The 19,073-nt window shown below is 35.1% G+C and overlaps 1 protein-coding gene across 4 annotated transcripts in view; it reads left to right on the plus strand.

Annotated features, from left to right (window-relative positions):
* The window catches only part of MEI4 (meiotic double-stranded break formation protein 4), an 86,202-nt gene that overhangs the window by 51,391 nt on the left and 15,738 nt on the right, over positions 1-19,073 (plus strand). The window contains exon 5 of one of the 4 annotated variants that reach the window (XM_048298998.1): positions 5,543-5,621. The exons of the other annotated variants lie outside the window; for them this stretch is intronic. Within the exon in view, the coding sequence (XP_048154955.1) occupies positions 5,543-5,608 (66 nt within the window). The 3' untranslated portion in view covers positions 5,609-5,621. The remainder of the gene's footprint in view (positions 1-5,542; positions 5,622-19,073) is intronic. 4 annotated transcript variants of the gene reach the window in all.

Below are 19,073 nucleotides of genomic sequence, written 5' to 3' on the forward strand. Positions count from 1 at the left end.
AAGATCTCAATTTTTCACTGGTTGTATTGTCTTTAAAGATGCATTCCTTATGACGATTTTTTCTTCAAATAAGCAGTTCAGTGTTAGGAAAGAATGTGACTTTCTTTTTCCTCCTTAATCTGTGCCAGTATGCAGATTTCAATTCTCTGTGAGCAACTGAGTGCAGTTTATGTGTGCAGAAGTGATGGCTCCCAATGAATTTCTGCACATACAAGAACTGGAATAAAATAAATATGGCAAATTTTGTTGTAGTCTGTGCACAAGGTACCAATTTTTTTTTAAATTGCATTTGACTCAGCAGGAGACAGATTTCTAGAATTTCACTGACAAAGATAACATGCCTGTAACCATTTGATCAGTAATATCTTACTTGTAAATTATCACCCTGTGCTAAGTTCCAAATTCCAAAGACTTGAAAAAAGTAATAAAAAGAATCTAAAGCAGAGAGTCTAAAATACCAACTTATTACTAAGGAACCTGTTTTTCCAGTAGGAATTTAAAAGACACAGGATTTTCAGTCAAATGCATCATGTGAAATACAAAGACTTTCAAAATTTTGTAGCTATGAGTGTAGTTATGAAACTAGGTTGACAGTGCAGTCTGTGGATTTTTTAATGGATTTAATTATGTCAAAATTGAGGCATATTGATTTAATTGACCTTGTGGTATATTGAGGGTCTGCAGGAACAGCAATAGACAATTCTCTTATCCAGTGATAATTGTTTCTATCATTGGCAAAAGATTTTTTTTTCCCCAAGGTGTGAATAGTTAAGCGTAAAAGCAGTTGCATCTAAAAAACAAACTCAGAAACAGAACTCCAGTTTCAGTTGACATATTTCTAACAAGACCTTCAGGGCTTTGTTGCTATAGGGAAATATTAGCAATTAATGTGAAATTCAGTAAGTGCACATCTGTCTGCTAAGTTAATAAATAAAACATAGATGGGTTTTATTACTTGCCAGTTGTATCCAGGAGCACAAGCAGTGAACTGTGATACTTAAAATAAATTGGCATCTTACAAATACTATTTGAGAAATAATTATAGTCCCTGAAATGATTAGCCATAATAATAAATTTTATTTTTCCACTTCTTCGTGCTATTTTAAAATTAATTAACTATGTAGAAGTAAAATTACGTTTTTGTAATTTAATCAAATATCTGTTAGTGCCAAGAACTTTCTGGGGTAGAAGAAAGGTCTGCTTCCTTTGATATTCTTTATTTGCAGTCCAAACCATGAAATACTATGTTTGTATTGAACATAACGCTTTTTACACTAGAAAATTTGTATTTTCATAAAATTCAGTGTGAACGTAGGGCCAGAATTGTGTTCCAGTCAATTCATAACTGTACTAGGATAAAGGAAATTCCCTAGCAGACAGGCCCCACTGCCTTTTTGTCAAATGCATTATTCTGTTGAAGCAGATCTTCCAAGCAGTGATCTAGGATTGATATACAAGTTTGATGTTCTAATGTGGATTTTGACATATATTCAGTGTGAGAAATACTGCAAAGGTGCTCTGGGAATAATTTGATAGCATCTACTCATGAAGTCTTGGGTTGTTGCAGATGATTTTTCATATCCCCAGTTTTTTAGTTCCATCCACACCATCATATGGAATAGAAATGTCCTTTTCTTCCAATTTGGGTTTGGAGCAGAAACTATTCCAGACTATTTCTGGTTTGGTTTTTTGTCATAGCTACTTAAAATTTTCTTACTACATTTAGTAGGGTGTCTTTCTTTTTATCTGTGGCTTTACTTTTACTTCTAATATATTTTAAAGTTTAGGTGTGTCACTTTTTTTTTTTTTTTTTTGTGAGGGGATGTTTGTTTTGGGGGTTTTTTTTGTTTGGTTTTTCTGGTTTGTGGTTGTTTTGTTTGATTGGTTGTTCAGTTGGACAGGGTTTTTTACTCTAGCACTTAACAATATTCTATGATCCTTTTAGCTTCTCTCAACAATTACTTGCATTACAATATTTACTGTATCTTCAATGCCACCTGATCTACTTCCTACATATAGATTATTTAATGTTTGATCAGTGCTTTCACATTTTCTTTTAATAGATTCACTTTTACATGAGCATACTTTTCCATTTTCAATGTTGGTACTTGGAAAATTCAGCTGTCGTACCAGCAATTTACAAGGAAAAACAGCAGCTTCTGTAGTTTGTCATCTTTAAGTTAAAGTTATGTATCTTTCTAAAAGACAGTTAAAATCACTTTCTGGGAACTTTCAGATCAAGCAGTGTGGTCTTTGGGGTCCTTTCTTGACTTAAAAGTAAGACTATGTAAAAACTTAGTAATACATTATTTAATACTTTCAGATACTTTCAGATTCTTTCTTTCATTAAGATCTCGGAATTATTTTTTAATAGAGGCAGAATTACTTCTCTGGTTTGGTTTTATGTTTCCTTGCTGTAAAAACTTTAATGAAAAATATTTGTTCAGAAGAATCTGCACTTGTTCATTTAGTTTGGTTTTACCTACTTTTTCCAACCCTTCAAGGGCAGTTGTGCTGTAGAAATACCAATGAATGGGTATTAATTTGAGATTAGGAGGGTGCTGTCTTATGTCATAAGATATGAGTACAGCAAAAAGATAGCCTTTGAGAATTGATTTCTAAGTAAGCAAGGATTTTTTTACTTTTTTTTTTTATTATTATTACATGGACTGTGTAGAATTTCAGCCTTCTGCAGTCTGATACACAAAAATAGAAACAATAATGCCTGTCACAAACTTAAGGAAATGCTACACTTAATACACAACCAAGGTCTGTCTAGCTGTTAATTCTAAAAGTAGCTGATTTCTTACCATCTTGCTGTTTCTGGTGCTTAATTTGTGGGTTTCCTTGTACATAATATTTGAGACTGAGCAATAGATGTCTTTTCCTAGTTAGGGGGCACTGCTCAAAGTGGGCTGGTGAGTCATTAGCATTGTTTGGCTTTTTGCTGTCAGCCAGTTTTTGCTGTCTTTCTCAAATCTTTTTGCAACTCTGTCAGCTTTGCATTATTAATACTTTTTCCCTACTCTTTCACTATAAAGTTTGCTTTAAGACTGTTGATTTTTCCAGTTTTAGAACTTCATACTTTGATTGACTACTTTTGGAAGCTAAACTGCTATTCATCTAATTTTTAGTAAATATTCATTTGTTTCTTGTTTTAAAAAACCCAACAGGTATTCTTTGTACTGTTAGTTAAAGAAAAGAGTTCACCTTAAACTTTTATTTTTCTGTGCAGCTCACCTGCAGTATTGCAGTTTACAAACCCTAAGTGGTTTCCATAGTGAAACACCTAAACCTTCTATTTCAAGCTGGAAATGGGAAAGAGATTTGTATATGTCCTTTTAAATGAAGTCAGTACATTAAAGTGCTTCTGATGTCTCATTTTCTTACAAAAAATTACTTTTTTACAAAGAATTTGTGCAGCTTACTTGCTGATTTAGACTAACAGATTGTGCTGTTCTTCACAGCTTACTATATTCTTTACCATACCACTTGAAATACCACTTACATAATATACACATTTGATAAATAAGAACAGTAAAACCAGTCTGGGAATAAACAGGAAGAACCCTTGTGTTGCCTTCCACAGCACTTGGACCACATGAAAGGGTTAGCAGCACAGGATGTTTCCTCTCAGACACATTACATTTTCCTAGTGTCCTGGTCCTAGCCAGGACAGGATTAATTTTTGCAGTAGCCAGGAGGGGGCATGGCCAGCAGCAGGAGGTTATTCTATACCACCTCACGTCATTGCCAGGGGCAAGGGGAAGGGCATCTCTTCTGAGGAGAAAGGGGTTCCTTCCATATCACCATAGCATGGGGAGGGAGCAGTCAGGTATTGCTGTTTCCGTGTGAATCATTCCCCTCTTTCTTGTACACTCTGTCATTAATATTGTTGCTGTTACTGTTCATTTTCTTATCTCATTTCTATTTCCAGTAATTTGCTCTTACCTCAATCCAAGATCTTTAGCTTTTGTGCCTCCAGTTCTCCACTGCAGAGGTAGAGGGGAGCAAACAAGTGGCAGAGTGGTTTCAATGGGAGCACTAAATTGGAGAATACCATTCCTAAACCAGGACACCCAATCTTGCTATCTCATGGTTTCTCACCAAAACTATCCTTAAGTATTGTGTTATGCTAATTTTCTTATACATCATTTGTATTTGTATTGCATTTCCTCCTCTTTCATTTACCTTCACACCATTTTAATGCCCAGAGTTCATTCTTAAAAGAGATTATAAATTTGCATTAGTCTCTTAGCCATCTGGGTCAGTATGCTCTAATTGTGTTACTATCATGCTGTATCTTTTTAAAACAATTTTGAGCCTGATTGTCTCTGCAGTGAATACTGCAGATACTGGAGTAATCACTGTGCATGAATTAGTTAACTTAAAAAAAAAACCAAAAAACAACCAAGGAAATACTTTCAGACATGCACAAAGAATAAATCTCAAAAATGTACCTGTGTTCCTGCAAAATTATTCCCACCAGTCAGTGACTGTCTTCTCAAATGCTTTTAATATAAATGCAAGGAGAGCATTTCAAAACATGAGTATTATAAAACCAGTAGAATGGCAATTACAGTCTGTGTAGAATACTAATGTGCTACTTAGTGTGAAGTAGGCCTTTGTTACAAGTTCATTTTATAGGTGAGCCAATGTAGATTGTTTTCAATATGAAATATGACAGGCAGTGATATTAATAAAAACTTGTTGCACATATTGCCATCGCTTAATATGCAATTAAGCACAGTTTTAAATCCTAAGATAAATCATACTGCGTGCAAGAGCAGCAAATTAAAAACCACTCCAAGTATTTTGTCATTATTCTTTCATCAATTAATGTAGCAAGGTGGTGCTAGCTATTGTAAATTTAAATTTTGAAGATTGTGGTTAGTGTAATTTTTTATTCATTAATATAATGAGTGATTATTTTGTTTAACCCTCAAGAGTTAGTTCTTTAATGTCATTAACCAAGTACAGAAAATAGGGTTTTAGCTATTGTTTCAATGGAGAACAACTCTTCTAGAACAATTAAGATTGTAAGAGAAACAAGTAAAGAAATAAATGATGAGTTGCAGCAAAATTGGTCATGTGATAATGTCTTCTCAGAAAATACATAACAGACTAGAGAGAGTTTGGATAAACACAGCAGATATAGAGACTTGTAAAATCATTTATTCTGAGAGAACAAAAGATTATGATTTAAAGAGTAACAAATGAGAGTTACAACAGAAGTGTATAAACCAGTGTATTATATAAAGGAGATGAGCTGAGTATTTTTTCCTGGCCCTTACCATTATGAAAGAACTAGATTGAAATTTGAATGCAAGAAAAATCCTCGTATCTGAGAAAGAGACCCCTTTGTTCAAAGGTAATATCTAGTATATTTTCTTTCCTGATCTTCAGATCCTGCACAAGAACATTCTAGCTACATTCTCTGTGTGAATACTCCCTGAAAATTCTTGTCATATGAGCTAATTCTCTGTAATCTTTCTTCCTTCCCTAATTCACCTTTATCTTTGGGTTCTTGATATCACTGCAGATGTGCTTCTCTCTAAGGCAGAATTTTCAGCCAATACTTTGTGCTTCTCTGACGATCCACATCTAATGGATCCTAAAGGGTGAGTAAGAGGAGTAAATTCTGGAAGTACTGAGATTCCTTGCTCTCAGAAACTGTCAGAGGATGCTGCAATTTAAAAAAGGAGTCCTAAATGTACTAAAGAATTAAAAAACTGGAAATTTTCTTTGAAAACCCTCACTTGGTGTTTCTGAATGTTTCCAAAACTGTTTTGGGTTTTCAGAAGGAGAATGGGATACCTGTTGGGAAGGATGGGATGATCAGATATGAGTGTAATAACTATTACCTTGTCACAAAAGTCTCCCACCTTTGAATGTTGATTGCTTTTAAAAGCAATGCATGTGGATTACCCACCTGATCTGTTAAGCTTTTTTTTTTCCAGTACAAGTGCAGTGAGAAAACTTTGGTTTAGAAAGAATGTTCTATTCACTGTCTGAATCTCTCAATTCTTACAGTCCTGCTAGTTGTCAAATACAGTTCACCTTTTTTGCTGTTTTGCACTCTTACTTGACAAAAAGGCAGTGTCTTAAGTCACTGTCAGTATGAACTTAATGTTCAGACAGAGCTGTGAAATGAAAGATGCTTGTGCCAAACAATGACAATTTCCAACTGATGAGTGAAGAAGGCAGAAAGCTGACTTTTCAGGTTTTACTACCTTTTTTCAGTGTTAAAGAAAAAAATTCACAAAGCTTTGCATAATTTCTGCTGTTAGTAGTAACTTTGTCCTTCACCTCCAGTAAAGCCAAAGAAAGGCAGCAGAAGGCATTGACTTTATCCAGAAGGAAGTCTTCAGTCTCATGTTTCAAGACCAGCCAGAGAGGCATATACTGTGTCTGGCATCATGTTCATAATTACTATTCAAAGTAATAGTAATACTATTTCATGGTATATATATATATATATATATATATAAATATATATATATATAAATATATATTTCATGGTATATACTATTTCATGGTAATAGTAATACTACTTCATGGTATCTCAGAAGAATTACCTTTGGAATTGCTTGAATTCTTTCAGACAACCTCAGGTTAGACCAGCTGGCTTGGGGATTTGGTAGTATTTTGAAGCTTCTTTCTCTTCAGACTTGTTATGCTCCTCATGATGCCACAACTGACTTGCTTTTGTGAGTTCTGACTTTCCACATGCATGGGATTCTGCCTCCTTCCTTTCTTCAATTGTTTGCTAAGTGAGAGTATAGGAGAAGCAACACAAATCCTTCTAGAAAATTAGTTGTCATCCTCATGAAAGTCATGAGGGGTATTTCACTGTTCAGCACTTGTATACTCTCTATGCTTCTGGGTTGAGCCTACGTGTTTTTTCCCAGGTTGATTCCTGAGGTCTTTCAGCCTGCCCCTCATTCTGGTTTGATCGTAAGATCACCGTACATCCATGTCAAAAATGCTTCCTTTGTCACCAGATGTTGGCCAGAATATCTCTCTATTAACAAGGCTATTTTAAATCTGGCAAAGTCATTATAAAAATCTCCAGTTTCAAGCTGTGAAATTAATAGATAAATTAAAACAAAACAAAACCAACAAAAACCCCCAAACTAACCAACCAACCAAAACCAAAAAAATCAACATAAGTTGATTCACTTTTAATTTCTTTTGGGTGAAGGAGGTTTGTTGTTACTTCTGTGGCTGCATGGGAACAAGTGCAAATGTGAATACAAGTTAAGTTCTAGGCATAAGACCAGAAGCACGACATTGGAATTGGGAAGAAGTGCACTTATTTGCATCATCAGCTTCTCCAGCTAGTTATTAAGCTATCTATGCAAATTTAAAGTTCTGCATAAACTGCCCTCTCTCACCAATGTTTTTGTAATGACTTCAGGAGTTTTTCTTCCAAGGCTTATAAATTCATCACATGGATGTTACAAGCAGTAGTGATTGTGTTGATATTCCCTGTCAAGCAAGGTGTTGTACAGTTTTCATAAAGAGTACCTCCAAGTTTGAGTCTCTATGCTTACCTAGAGAAATGCCTTTCCCTATGGTCATCTACCTATAGGTAACTTAATTCTTTCAAATGATAGAGTAGATGAAGTCTTTCTTTTCACTGAAGATTTTAGAACCATATTAAGATGCCTTGCCTTAATGACAGTCACTTTTCAGAGGAATCCAGTTCTGTGGATCTTACTTAGTGGGGCTATACTTCTTCACTGTTCCACACCTACAGCCAGAGTTGAGTCCACTGAAATAATGGTGTTAGCATCACTCACACAACAACCTCGTTTGAGAAAAGTTTGATACGATACCTACTCTCACACTGTAGTAGACCCAAGAGGCCTAATACATTCCTTTAATTATTAATTTTTCCAGTTTTGACTATAATCCCTTCTTTTAAGAATTGTATTTACTCTATATCTTTGTGTGTACATTTGTATTGTCACAGCCAGAAATGGTTTAATTTTGTTTGCCATATTGTTGCCTGGAACTGCTGTTAACTTTTCCCCTTTCAAGGAATGATGCTCATGAAGATCTTTCACAACAGGTTTTCTTCTGATCCTAAAAAAAAGTTCAGGTTCCTATAAAAGGAAAGAAAAGAAGGCTCTTCAGCTAAGATTTTGCCTTTTTTTTTTTTTTCCTAAAAGAGAGTGGAATTAAAGTTAAGATACTAAGCTTCTTCATCTTCATATGAGTATTTGAGTTGATAACTCTGATACAATATCAGACATTCGAGAATTGGGTTGGGGAAAAAAAAAAACCAAAATGGATTTCCTTCTTGTTGCTAAATCCTGTGTCACTTGGGGACAGAAGTGTTTGGAACAAATGATAGGTCAAATTTTATTCTGAAAAGAGATTATTGCTGTCAAGAAAGTTTCATGGGAAAGTAGAGCAACAGACAGAGTAGTAATGGTTCAAGGTTGACCTTGCTGAACACTAGACTAAGATCCCACTGAGGGAACAGTAGGTAGAAGGAGCCTAATTAACCCTTTAGGATGAAGAAAGTCAAAGTCTTTAAATTGTTATTGTCCAGAGGATTGAGAACCAAAAAGAACATTAAATGAGCCATAGTTCTACATTTTGATAACCCTATCTCCTCCCTTTCCAGTAGGGAATATAAAATAACAGAGTATTAAGGAAGAGAGATGGAAATGGGACAAAACCAAATGAGAAATTTTTACATTTCAGACTGGAAAGCTTAAAAGCTTTACTAAATAAATGACTGTGCCCATATGGCATAGAAGAGCCTTAATTCAATTTAAATGAGTTAAATTCGGTAGCAGAAACAGTCGGAGCATGAGTTCCCTATTGGCTAATTTGCTGTCATCAGGGAATCTTGAAGGAATGTATTGCATGGCTACCTTAGAGCCATAAAAATGTAGCAGTATTCTCTTTCTTATTTGTTCACTCTCTAAATTGCTGTATTATCCCAGAAGTTTTCCTGTACATACATATTCTCCACAAAAGCATAAGGACAAGAATAGTGACCTTTTTTTTTTTTATAAAACAAGTTTAAGCATTAAAATAGGAGGGTTTCTTTGTACTGCAGTGGATGTCTTACACTCATTTGTAATGTTACAATTACTATGCCAGATAGTCCAGGACTTCTAAAAACGAGGAATTTTCTAGGAGTCAGTTACAGCATAACAAAGATGATCTGTGTACCTCAATTCTGATAGGATTTGATTTTGTTTCTTCTCTCCTCTTTCAATGAGTCAGTCTCTAATGATTTTCTGTCATATTTTTGTTAATGTATTCCTGCAGTCATCTGAAATAATTTTGAAGAGCTAGGTGGCCTGTGCATTTACTATGATTTGTTAATATGATCTTTTAATATCTTTCACAATGATTTAAATCTTGCTTGATAAATTAAGCAATTATGTTAAATTGCATTAAATTTACAGCAAAGAGAATAGAGCTGTGTTGCTAAAGGCACTTTAAAAGCTTTGTTAGAATCTTGTATGTATTGCCTACTGGTAATTACTACCTGATTGTAAATAATGTGGTACGAAAATAACATACTAACATTTTGAATTCTTACATCTGGTCCGCAGTTAGAAACATGCTTTATTTCTTGTTCCAGACCATTTAATTAAAAAAAAATAAAAATCTGTCCCAAACTGAAGGTTAGCTATCTTTTTGAAAGGCTAGTCATCCTCTGAAATGTTGAAATTTTTCTGATCTTTTCAGGCCAATTTTTTAATAAATACCATGATATATCTAACGATGCATTCTTATGCACAGTAAACCTGACAAGTGTGCTGGAAGCTGCAGGAAGAGCAGAGTAGTCTCTGAGAATCTTGGCTGAATGTCAGTTATCTTAATTTTGGTAGGATGATGCTATTTGTTGTTTTACACAAAAGGTCAGGTGCTGTCTTAATGGTGGTGAGGATTAGGGAGTGTTTTCTGTAACCTGCTTGAAACTCTATTATTTTCAGGTAAATACTATATCCTAATTGCATTTTTAACCTCTATTTTCCATAGAAGCAGCATGCAGTGTTTTATGTGGTGCTAATTATTCTGCTAGTCCAGTCCCCTTCAAAACATCCATAGTTATGTAGTGAATGTAAAGAGATTTGTATCTTTTTCTTCAGTTTGAAGATTTGCTCATTTTCCAGTCTTGCATTTTTTCCCCAATACCATGTTCTTCTGGGAAATTTAAAAAAAAAAAAAATTGTATTTTGTCCAGATTTCAAAATCAGAGACATGGCCCAGACTCATGGTCATGCCAGTGGGACACTTTTCTTCTGTTTTTCTGGAGATGGGGGAGGGAAAAAATAGAGCAAAGCCAAAAGGATGGTGATGGGAATACAGCAGGCAAAGGAGTGGCAGGGCAGTTTGTAACCCCTAAGGAAGACAGGAGAGGTTTTCAGATGCAATTCATGTAATATTATCATTGGTTCAGGCCATCAGAGGAAATCACAGCTGTAGCTGAAAGGTGGATTTCAGCTGTCTTTTTTTTACAAAAAACTAGAACTAGATTATCTTTAAGGTCCCTTCCAACCCAGGCCATTCTCAAATTCAGTTGCAACAAGTTCACGTGTATTCTTGACTTCCAGTAGCATCCCTGACGTGCCGTTCTTTGCTGCCATTACGTTATTCTCTGTTGTTATTCTGGTTTTCTTCAATACTATGACATTTCTTTTATGCAGCTGTCATACCACATTCCCATGAATGACAGTGTGTTTCTGGAAACCTAGCTTACTAACTGTTATCAGGGTCCCATATGGACCCCTACAGGTACATTTATGGCAGCTTTCTCTAGCGGGTCCACCAGATACCTCAGTCATTGACCTAAAACACTGTCTTTTAGGTTTCTCAAGTCAAGTGTTGTTTCACTGGGCTTCATTCAGATCCTTCTTGACTTTGAATGTACTTTGAGCTCCGATTGAGTTGTTTTTTTTCTGGTTGTAATTTTTTCCAGAATTAATGCTTCTGATTTGAACTTAATTGCTTTGAACTTTTATAATGTCTCTGTTGTTTGGTTATAATGGTCTCCTTTTGGGTGACTCAATGCAAAAGAGAGCGCTTCTGCTCATTTTTAGCTTTTTTTTCTTAGATATTTTTCTTAGCAAAGCCATTTGATAAAATCATCTGTATTTTTCCTAGGGTATCCAGCTCTGATGTATCCAATTCAACCTCAGAACATACCCTTCAAACAGACTCTGTGAAGAACAAAAAAGTCTGTAGTTCCCCACTACTTTTCAGTTCTAGTTAGTTTTACTGAGCTGTGTTGAAGCTTTGGCATAAGAAATTATACCAGAGTGAAAAATGACATGATTCTCTTGCCATATGTAAATCGTCCTAAATTTTCTTTAGCTTTCCTCTGGGTCATTTCAAATCCTGGCATTCCCAGATTCCTTTTTTGATGGTATCTGTCTAGCACAAGGAAGGAGGCCTGCTATAAACAACTGTGTGCTTGCTGAAAATAGTGGTGTTGCGCATCCAAAGTTTGGCTTGACTTTACGCTCTTGGAAGATATTTTCCTTTAGTTAAGGCCAGTTGTACCCTTGTCAGCCTACATATTTGAGGTTTACAGAATCATCCAGGTGATAAGTTGGCCATGTGAAAACTCTGACTTGCATAGAAGACATCTTTCCCCAGATTCCAGAACAAACCCCAGACAAAGTAGTTCCCCAGACTACTTTGAATGGAACTCAAACTATTCCAGTTTTATGGAAAGGAAGCCCTTGGACTTGTTACGACCTAGTAAATTTCACTATATAATAGTACTCAGAGCACAGAACTTTCTTCAATAATTCTTTCATTATTTGTTTCAGCTGATATCATAACTTTTAGAATTATAAGCATTTTCCTGTACATAATCATTCCTGTATATTTCTTATATTATTTTCTCCTTCAAAGCTAGAAAAACTAGTTGGCTTCTGGTGGTCAATTTAGACTTTAATCCCTTTCAAGTTTACTCTGCTTTTTTGTGTTCTGTCAGGATGCTGCAATTTTCACACAAGTTGCAGAAGATTTTCAGTTTCAAAAGGATCTTCCTAAGTGTAACTGTCTTTAGAGTTACTGCTGGCATGTTGAACTTTAGAGGGCCAATCTTGAACTGCATAGCACTGCTTTCCAGCACCATGACCCTCACGTGTTCTAAACTGCTGCTCTGGAGCTCTTAAAAACCTGTCTTTTTACACTACTGTGCTGCTCAAGCAGTTGAAACAAAGAAACAAACTAACATTTTAAAAAGTAAAGTTGTCTAGACAACTTCTGATTTTGGGCCTTTCCAGGAGAGTCTCTCAGATATAATGGAAAAGTAAAATTTGAAAGCAAAAATATATTTGGTTACAGTCATACCTCTTTGGTTGCTGCAAAGCCTAAAAAGATTGTTCCATTTTCTGTTTTGTTATATTTAGTCAAAAGGTCTAATTCCTTCCAAAATTAAGTTTTGACACATGTATGCAAACTTTTAGATACGCTGTGGTGTTCTCATGATTTCATGACATTTTATATTTTGTGTGATTTTCAATTAAATATGTTTATTCTGTAATTTCTCACATATTGAAGGTGAATAAACAGTATTTTCATAGTGTTAAATTTGATTAACCCACTCAATATTTCTTCTGTATACATATTCCACATAGTTTTAAATACAATAAATAAGAAAAATAGCACTGCTTGTCAACCCTTTCAAATTTTTATGACATTATATCTCTTGAGTCTTCCATGTCTCCCATGTCTCTTGAGTTTTACAGTTGAAATTTGGAAGACTCTCATGGTATTCTCTGAAAATTCAGGGGTTGTTATGAGATTTGGTGACATAATTGTAGTGGAAAGTGGGTGTTTAAGACGGATGGCAGAATCACTGAAAAAACGTTGTCTTGTTTCACTTATATCTAATGAAAACATTAATCCATTTTAGGAAAATAGTTTGGTAAAACGCTGTATGTATGTGAAACAGAAATACTTTCCTAAAGACTTTTTATCTGGACAATAAATACAAGATTTTTTCTAAAAGAGGAGGAAAAATAAATAGATAAAACACTTCTTCCTAAATAAAAGACAAAGTTTGGTTTGGCATTAAATTAAATATGTAGTATTTAATATATATAAAATATATATATGTATATATATATTAATATATATGTATATATATTAAGTAAATATATATACAGTTATAGAGTATTAAGCCTCTAACTATGGAAGAGGAAAAATAACTGCGTAATTAGAAGAAAACCTGTCTTCTTTAGCAGTATCATTTTTTATCTGTTAAAAGTATACAGAAACTTTGATTCCTTGGATGAAAGTGATTCAGAAAGCAGATGTCAACTTTTTTTCTTACAAATATTAAGCTTGTGTTCCAACCAGATTTGTCCTTTTCCCCACAATAGGACAATTCCTAGAATCACTCCTCTTGCTCCTTCTTAAGGGTTTTGTCTTGTTTTTCATGGATTTCCTGTTTTCTTTTGCAGCAGATATATACAAGCATCAAGCACACATTTGTTCTCAGTTAGTTCAAAACTACCTAGGTTTGCTTATGTTTGGGCTGTTTCTCTTTGTGATTCTGAACATGGAGTGGTGGATTCTGCCTCTTTGAAGCAAGGACTGATCTCATTGAAAATGAAGTGGGGGGTGCATGTGGAGCCACTGGTTGCAAGCTTCCAGAGCTGCAAACTGAAAAGTGGAAGATTTTCTTCTCTGAAGTAACTTAACATTAGTGGAGGGTGGGGCAGCAAATTACACTGGGAGATAGAAAAATGTGAGAATGGCCATTCTGCCTCTGACAGTGCTTATAGTAAGTGTTCAGAGGAATTTGGAGATGTTTTCAAGAACATTCTCCCAGTGTCCATCAATTTGTGCTATCCCAGGTGAAGAGTGATTGATTGTTTTTACATGTATATCCGTGAATTTCACTGTCCTACAGCTGTTTACTTTTCTTTCACCCCGTACAAGCTTTCAGCTTTCACAGTATCCTGTGGAAAGCAATTTAAGTGCACGTTCTGCAACAGCCTTCTGCTTTGGCTTGTTCCAGGACCACCCATCTGCCATTTGCTAGGTCCAGTTGATTCTTTCCATCCCTAGATAATTTTAGGAAGAGATAATTTTGGGAAGTCAAGCTCAATGTGAGGCAAAGTTATCATGCTTATAGGGGAAAAAAAAAAAGCCTTACAACATAAAAAGCATGTTTAAAAGCTTCTTTTCAAAAATTGATGAATTATGGTAAAGTACAAATACATGTGTATCTTGGCTTACTGTCAGGATTGCCCATCCAGTGCTAGAGTCACTAAAGCAAAGTGATTGCTATTTATTTTCAATACTTCTGTGCATTTTCTAAAATAGGTGAACTGTCAAATCTTTTTAATCTAATGTAGCTGTATTTTTCAGCAATCCATTGTTTTCTGATTTGATTTTAATTAATGGAGGACTTTTTATTATTACTATTACTCAAAAGTTAATCTTATTACCTTAGTGTCCTATTACCTATAAAAATGTTATATATATGATGTTTATTTTCAAGACCTGCTTAGATCACTGGCCTTGCTGTATGCTTATGACATTTCTCGCAGGATGAGAACTTAATTTCTTATGTCAACAAACAACATCTATTATTTCAATTATATGGTTATTTCATGTGGTACTCTTACACTTGTAAGTACACGAAGTCCTCCAAAAACAAAAACCCCAGCAAAACCCTTTCTCTAATAATGAAGTTTATAACTGAGACATTTTATTAGATTGTTTTGTTGATTTCTTTCTCCTGATAGAGACCTTCCATGGGATTGTCTGATCTATAAATTAATTTTTAAGCTAGAAATATTCTTAAGTAGCCCATTTGATTTGGAAGGACCCACACTATAATAGATATATTCCCAATCTTTATTTCAGATTCTTTTCTGAAAAAAAATACAAAACCAAAATCAAACCAACATATTTCACTGCTTTGAGTTGTGAAGAATTAATTTTTGCCATTTTAGAATAAATTTCAAAAAGAATATACTTGAGAGAAGTCAAATTTGAAGTATATGCCTTGTAGATTGGAATGAAATGTGTTTATAAATTCCCATTATCCTAAGAAGGTTGATAGATTTATAATTTTTGTCTGTTCTCTCTAAATGAGGTAGCTTTGTAACTTATATTTTAGCTTTCTTTAATAGGGTAACAGGGATTGGAATTTGGTTTTTAAAGGTTTCTCTGTCTTTGTTATGTTATTTGCAAGGCAGTTGTTGTGATTCTTACTCCAAAATGGAAACGTCAGTGCTCTGCTGCTGACATATTTAATTTCTTACAATATGCTGTGGAAATTGTGTTACTAGATAAGAATAATATTGCTTAAGATGTCTTGGGAATTTCTCGTAATTCAGTGTGTCATAGTAAGGGCTAGTAACAGATGACCCTGCTAAGTGATACGTGGAAGAGGCACAATGTGTAGATGCCTCAGGGATAAGTATCTTCCCCTTGGGAGATAGCAAAGAGAACAAACAAACACTTTAAATTCTATCAAAAGTATTTTCCAATGGTATGCCAAATAATTATATCTGGACAGATATTATTTTTGCAAGATTCTTACGGTTCCTTTTGAAACCTCTCTATCATGAGACTGTCTGGGACTTCTAAAGTATTGGTGGCACTGTCTTGCTCAGGACTAGTCACTGCACATGCTGTAGATTAAAATGTTCCAAGAGTTTATCTGATGGAATATAATCTCCTCTGGAATATAACTTCTACGAATATTGGTAATTCCTTGACCCTTTCTGTAGTCACTTTTGTCTTGGTCTGTAAGCAGAATAGTTGAAACCTAAGGAGCTACTTGAGAGTAAAGTGATACTCAGCATGAATAAAGACACAAATAGAATTTCAGAACCCATTGAATAAAAGATGAAAATGTTTTGAAAATTCAGGGTGTGAGGCTATAAATTTAAATAAGGAATTGTACATGATGTGAATATATCAGTTTGAACTTATATATATCATATATATATATGTGATATATATATCAGTTTGAACTTACTTGGCAGGTGAATAATTAACATGGTTATGAGGATTATGATTATTGGGAGGGTTGTTCAGGAAATAGGCATTTCAAATCACAACAGAAAGATCTTAAAGAGATATGTTAATTAGCTAAAAACTAAATCCTGCATCATGACAATTTGTAATTACCCTTTACATTAACACAGTAGTAGGAAAAGAGAACAAAAATATTTCTAGTAAAGACTTTCATGCATGCCTATGCCTGCCTTAAATATTTTAGAGATGCATATCTGCATGTTATTTAAACACTAAACAACAATTATCTATAATCTCTTTTATCCTACTGTGATTTCTTATACTGTGGATATTGTTGGGTTTGTAAATTTTAATGATCAAATAGAGGTTATTTATGTATTTGTGGAATATCCAGTTAAGAAGATTTCTGTGTTGTTTTGAAATAAAATGCCCACTATCCATATGTTCTTAACTGTACTCTGAAAAATGTTTGTCTCGTATTTAGCACTTGAACACAACAATAAATAACCTGGATAGGGATTTCTCAAAGGAAAACTGAAGGGTCAGGAACAGAATTCCCTGTGAGAATTAACCTTTATTCACAAGATGAGAATGTATTGACACTTGAGGAAACAATTCAGTGATTCTTGAAATGTATTTCCATTAATCTCTGACCTAGACTGGATGAGTAGAGTAAACCAGTGTTGATTTTACTGAAAACTTATGTTTTCAGCATTCCCTTACAAAATTTACCAAATGGTGACTGTTAGTTGATAGAGTTTCCAGTTAGTCTGTTTTTTCTTGTTTTTCATTACGCTAATTTAGAAACGTTTTTCTTAAAAGATGTCAATTATCTCTCCATTTAGGAACTTATATTTATAATTATATACTCATTAGAACTGTAGTGTTAAAATGCAGAAAACCATTTCAGACAAGTCTCCCTCCTATATGCAGGCATAGTGAACACAGAAATAATTTTTTCATTTATGTGAGCATCAGTGACTACATTTAGTATGTCACTTCCTTGTTGCTTAGTCCCAGTCACCTTTCTCTTAGTTCTAGATGGAGCATCCCCTCTTACCACCAGAAAGCCAAGGCAGCAAAATGAAATGAACTAACAACAAAAAAAAGAATTGGGGTAATTGTCCATTAAACAGCCTACCCAGGATTGTGTGTCTCTAGAACCATGTAAATCAAGCTCAGACATTTTCTAACAGGCATGCTCCTCTTCAAACATTTTCAGGTGCTTTGGGTAAGTCCCGTGTTCCTGTGGGACATCAGCTTCCACTTGCTCTGTGGCCTCCTGGACCATGAATTTTAATTTTCTTCCCCAGAATTCAGTCTGCATGTATACCTGCCTGTACTAGCCACCTGCGAGAAAACAAGGGGGCACTGGGACTGTTTGCTGAGATGATCTGTTTGCTGGTAGTTGGCTGTGTCAAGAGAAATGTATGCTCTTTGTTTCTACTTGCTCTGGAAAATTTCTAAGAGCTTTGGCTACATTTTGTCACCTGAGGAAGGGACAGGCCATGGGGGATTTTTCCTGGAAATGGCTAGATGTCAGATTTGGTTCTTTTCTATCCTCCAGGCTCCTTAACTAAGTAGTCACAGCCCAGCAGCTGATGCTGCTGCAATTCCTACTGCCTGTGCTTCCATTGGAAGGCAAAATGAGCCAGGCTGTAGCACATTGTATATTTCAGTCTACCCTTTATGCTTCTCTGAAAAAGATGCATGTATAAGAGGAGAAATACTAACTTTTAACACTTGATATTTCAGTGAAATTTTACTTACAATTTCTTGAAACATAGGAAAGACACTTTGCTAGCATGAAAAGCAATATACCTGCTGAATAGTAGAGGTTTGCCAAGAAATGGAGGAGGCAAAAGTTGCAAAAAAATTTACAAGAAGCAAAGCTGTTAGAATATGATGGACTGGGGAGATCTGGGCAGAATATTTTTCCGCTAAAATAACTATCTAGAAGTGTCAATTTTATGACTTTCTAAATAGCAGAGGTATATAAACACTCATCTTTCCAGTCTGAGCAAGGTTTGTATTGGTATGTCAGTGTTTTATGTAGCATTATGTTGTGTAGAATTATTTGTTGAAACATATATTTAAACTTGGTATTGTCATGGGACTAAAAAAGCCTAAACAGATGTTAACTAAATTACAGAGATAGAAAATGAGGGAAGCTTTTTGTTACTAATCAAACATAATGGTGCTTCTAAATTAATTTTAATTGTTTTCATTTTGCCAGAAGTTTCAGCATTTAAATCTTCTGTTCTAAACCAAAAAAAGAAGTTTTCCCGAGTCATTCGTGCTGTATCCCAGAGAGCGTACAGGTGTTGCTGACACTTCTACATAAGATCTGAGCTGCATCGAAGCAGTTGCCATGAACATGCTCTCTTTCTTTTCATCTAATTTTTATTTGCAATGATAAAGTATTGTCTCTGTTCTTTAGGTCCTTTGAGATGTAAAAGGAATAAAATTTACCTGCCCCTACCCAGAAAGTGCCATCAGCCTTCTGCATGTGAAAATTCCAGGCCCAACAGACTGCATCACTAGAAATTTGACTTGTGGCTGGTGACCTGGCTTAAGAATTGTAGAGAATTTCTTTGGTTTCTTTTCTGGTTTTATATTGCTGTTATTAAGGGCATTTGAATAAATTATATAAATGTGCATGAACCACTAAGACAATGATCCGGTTTGGCCAAATTTAGAAATATATCCTCTGAGAAGAAGGCAGGTCACCACCCCTCCCCCACCAGGTTCGGGGAAAATAAATTTTCCTCGAAGGAAAGTGAAGGAGATAAAACTATTTATTTAACAAACACACATGGGAAAAGGAAAGTAATGCTGAATAATAAAGTCTCTCGCTGTGGAGAAAAAACCTGGGAAAGTGTCAGAGTCCTCCCTTTGGTCTCCTCAGAGCTGGGGCTTGGCCCAGGGCCAGGCCCTCTGTGCTCAGTGGAAAGTCCTCCTGCTGTGCTCTGATATTGAAGCAGTCCAGTAGAAAAGGGAGAACATCCGAAATTCCAGGGAAGGGAAAAAAATTCAACTCTCAGTCTCTCTCCGGAGAAAAAGAAGCTGAAACTGGCCAGAAA

This window comes from Corvus hawaiiensis, chromosome 3, assembly GCF_020740725.1.
Source record: "Corvus hawaiiensis isolate bCorHaw1 chromosome 3, bCorHaw1.pri.cur, whole genome shotgun sequence".
Taxonomy (NCBI): Eukaryota; Metazoa; Chordata; class Aves; order Passeriformes; family Corvidae; genus Corvus; species Corvus hawaiiensis.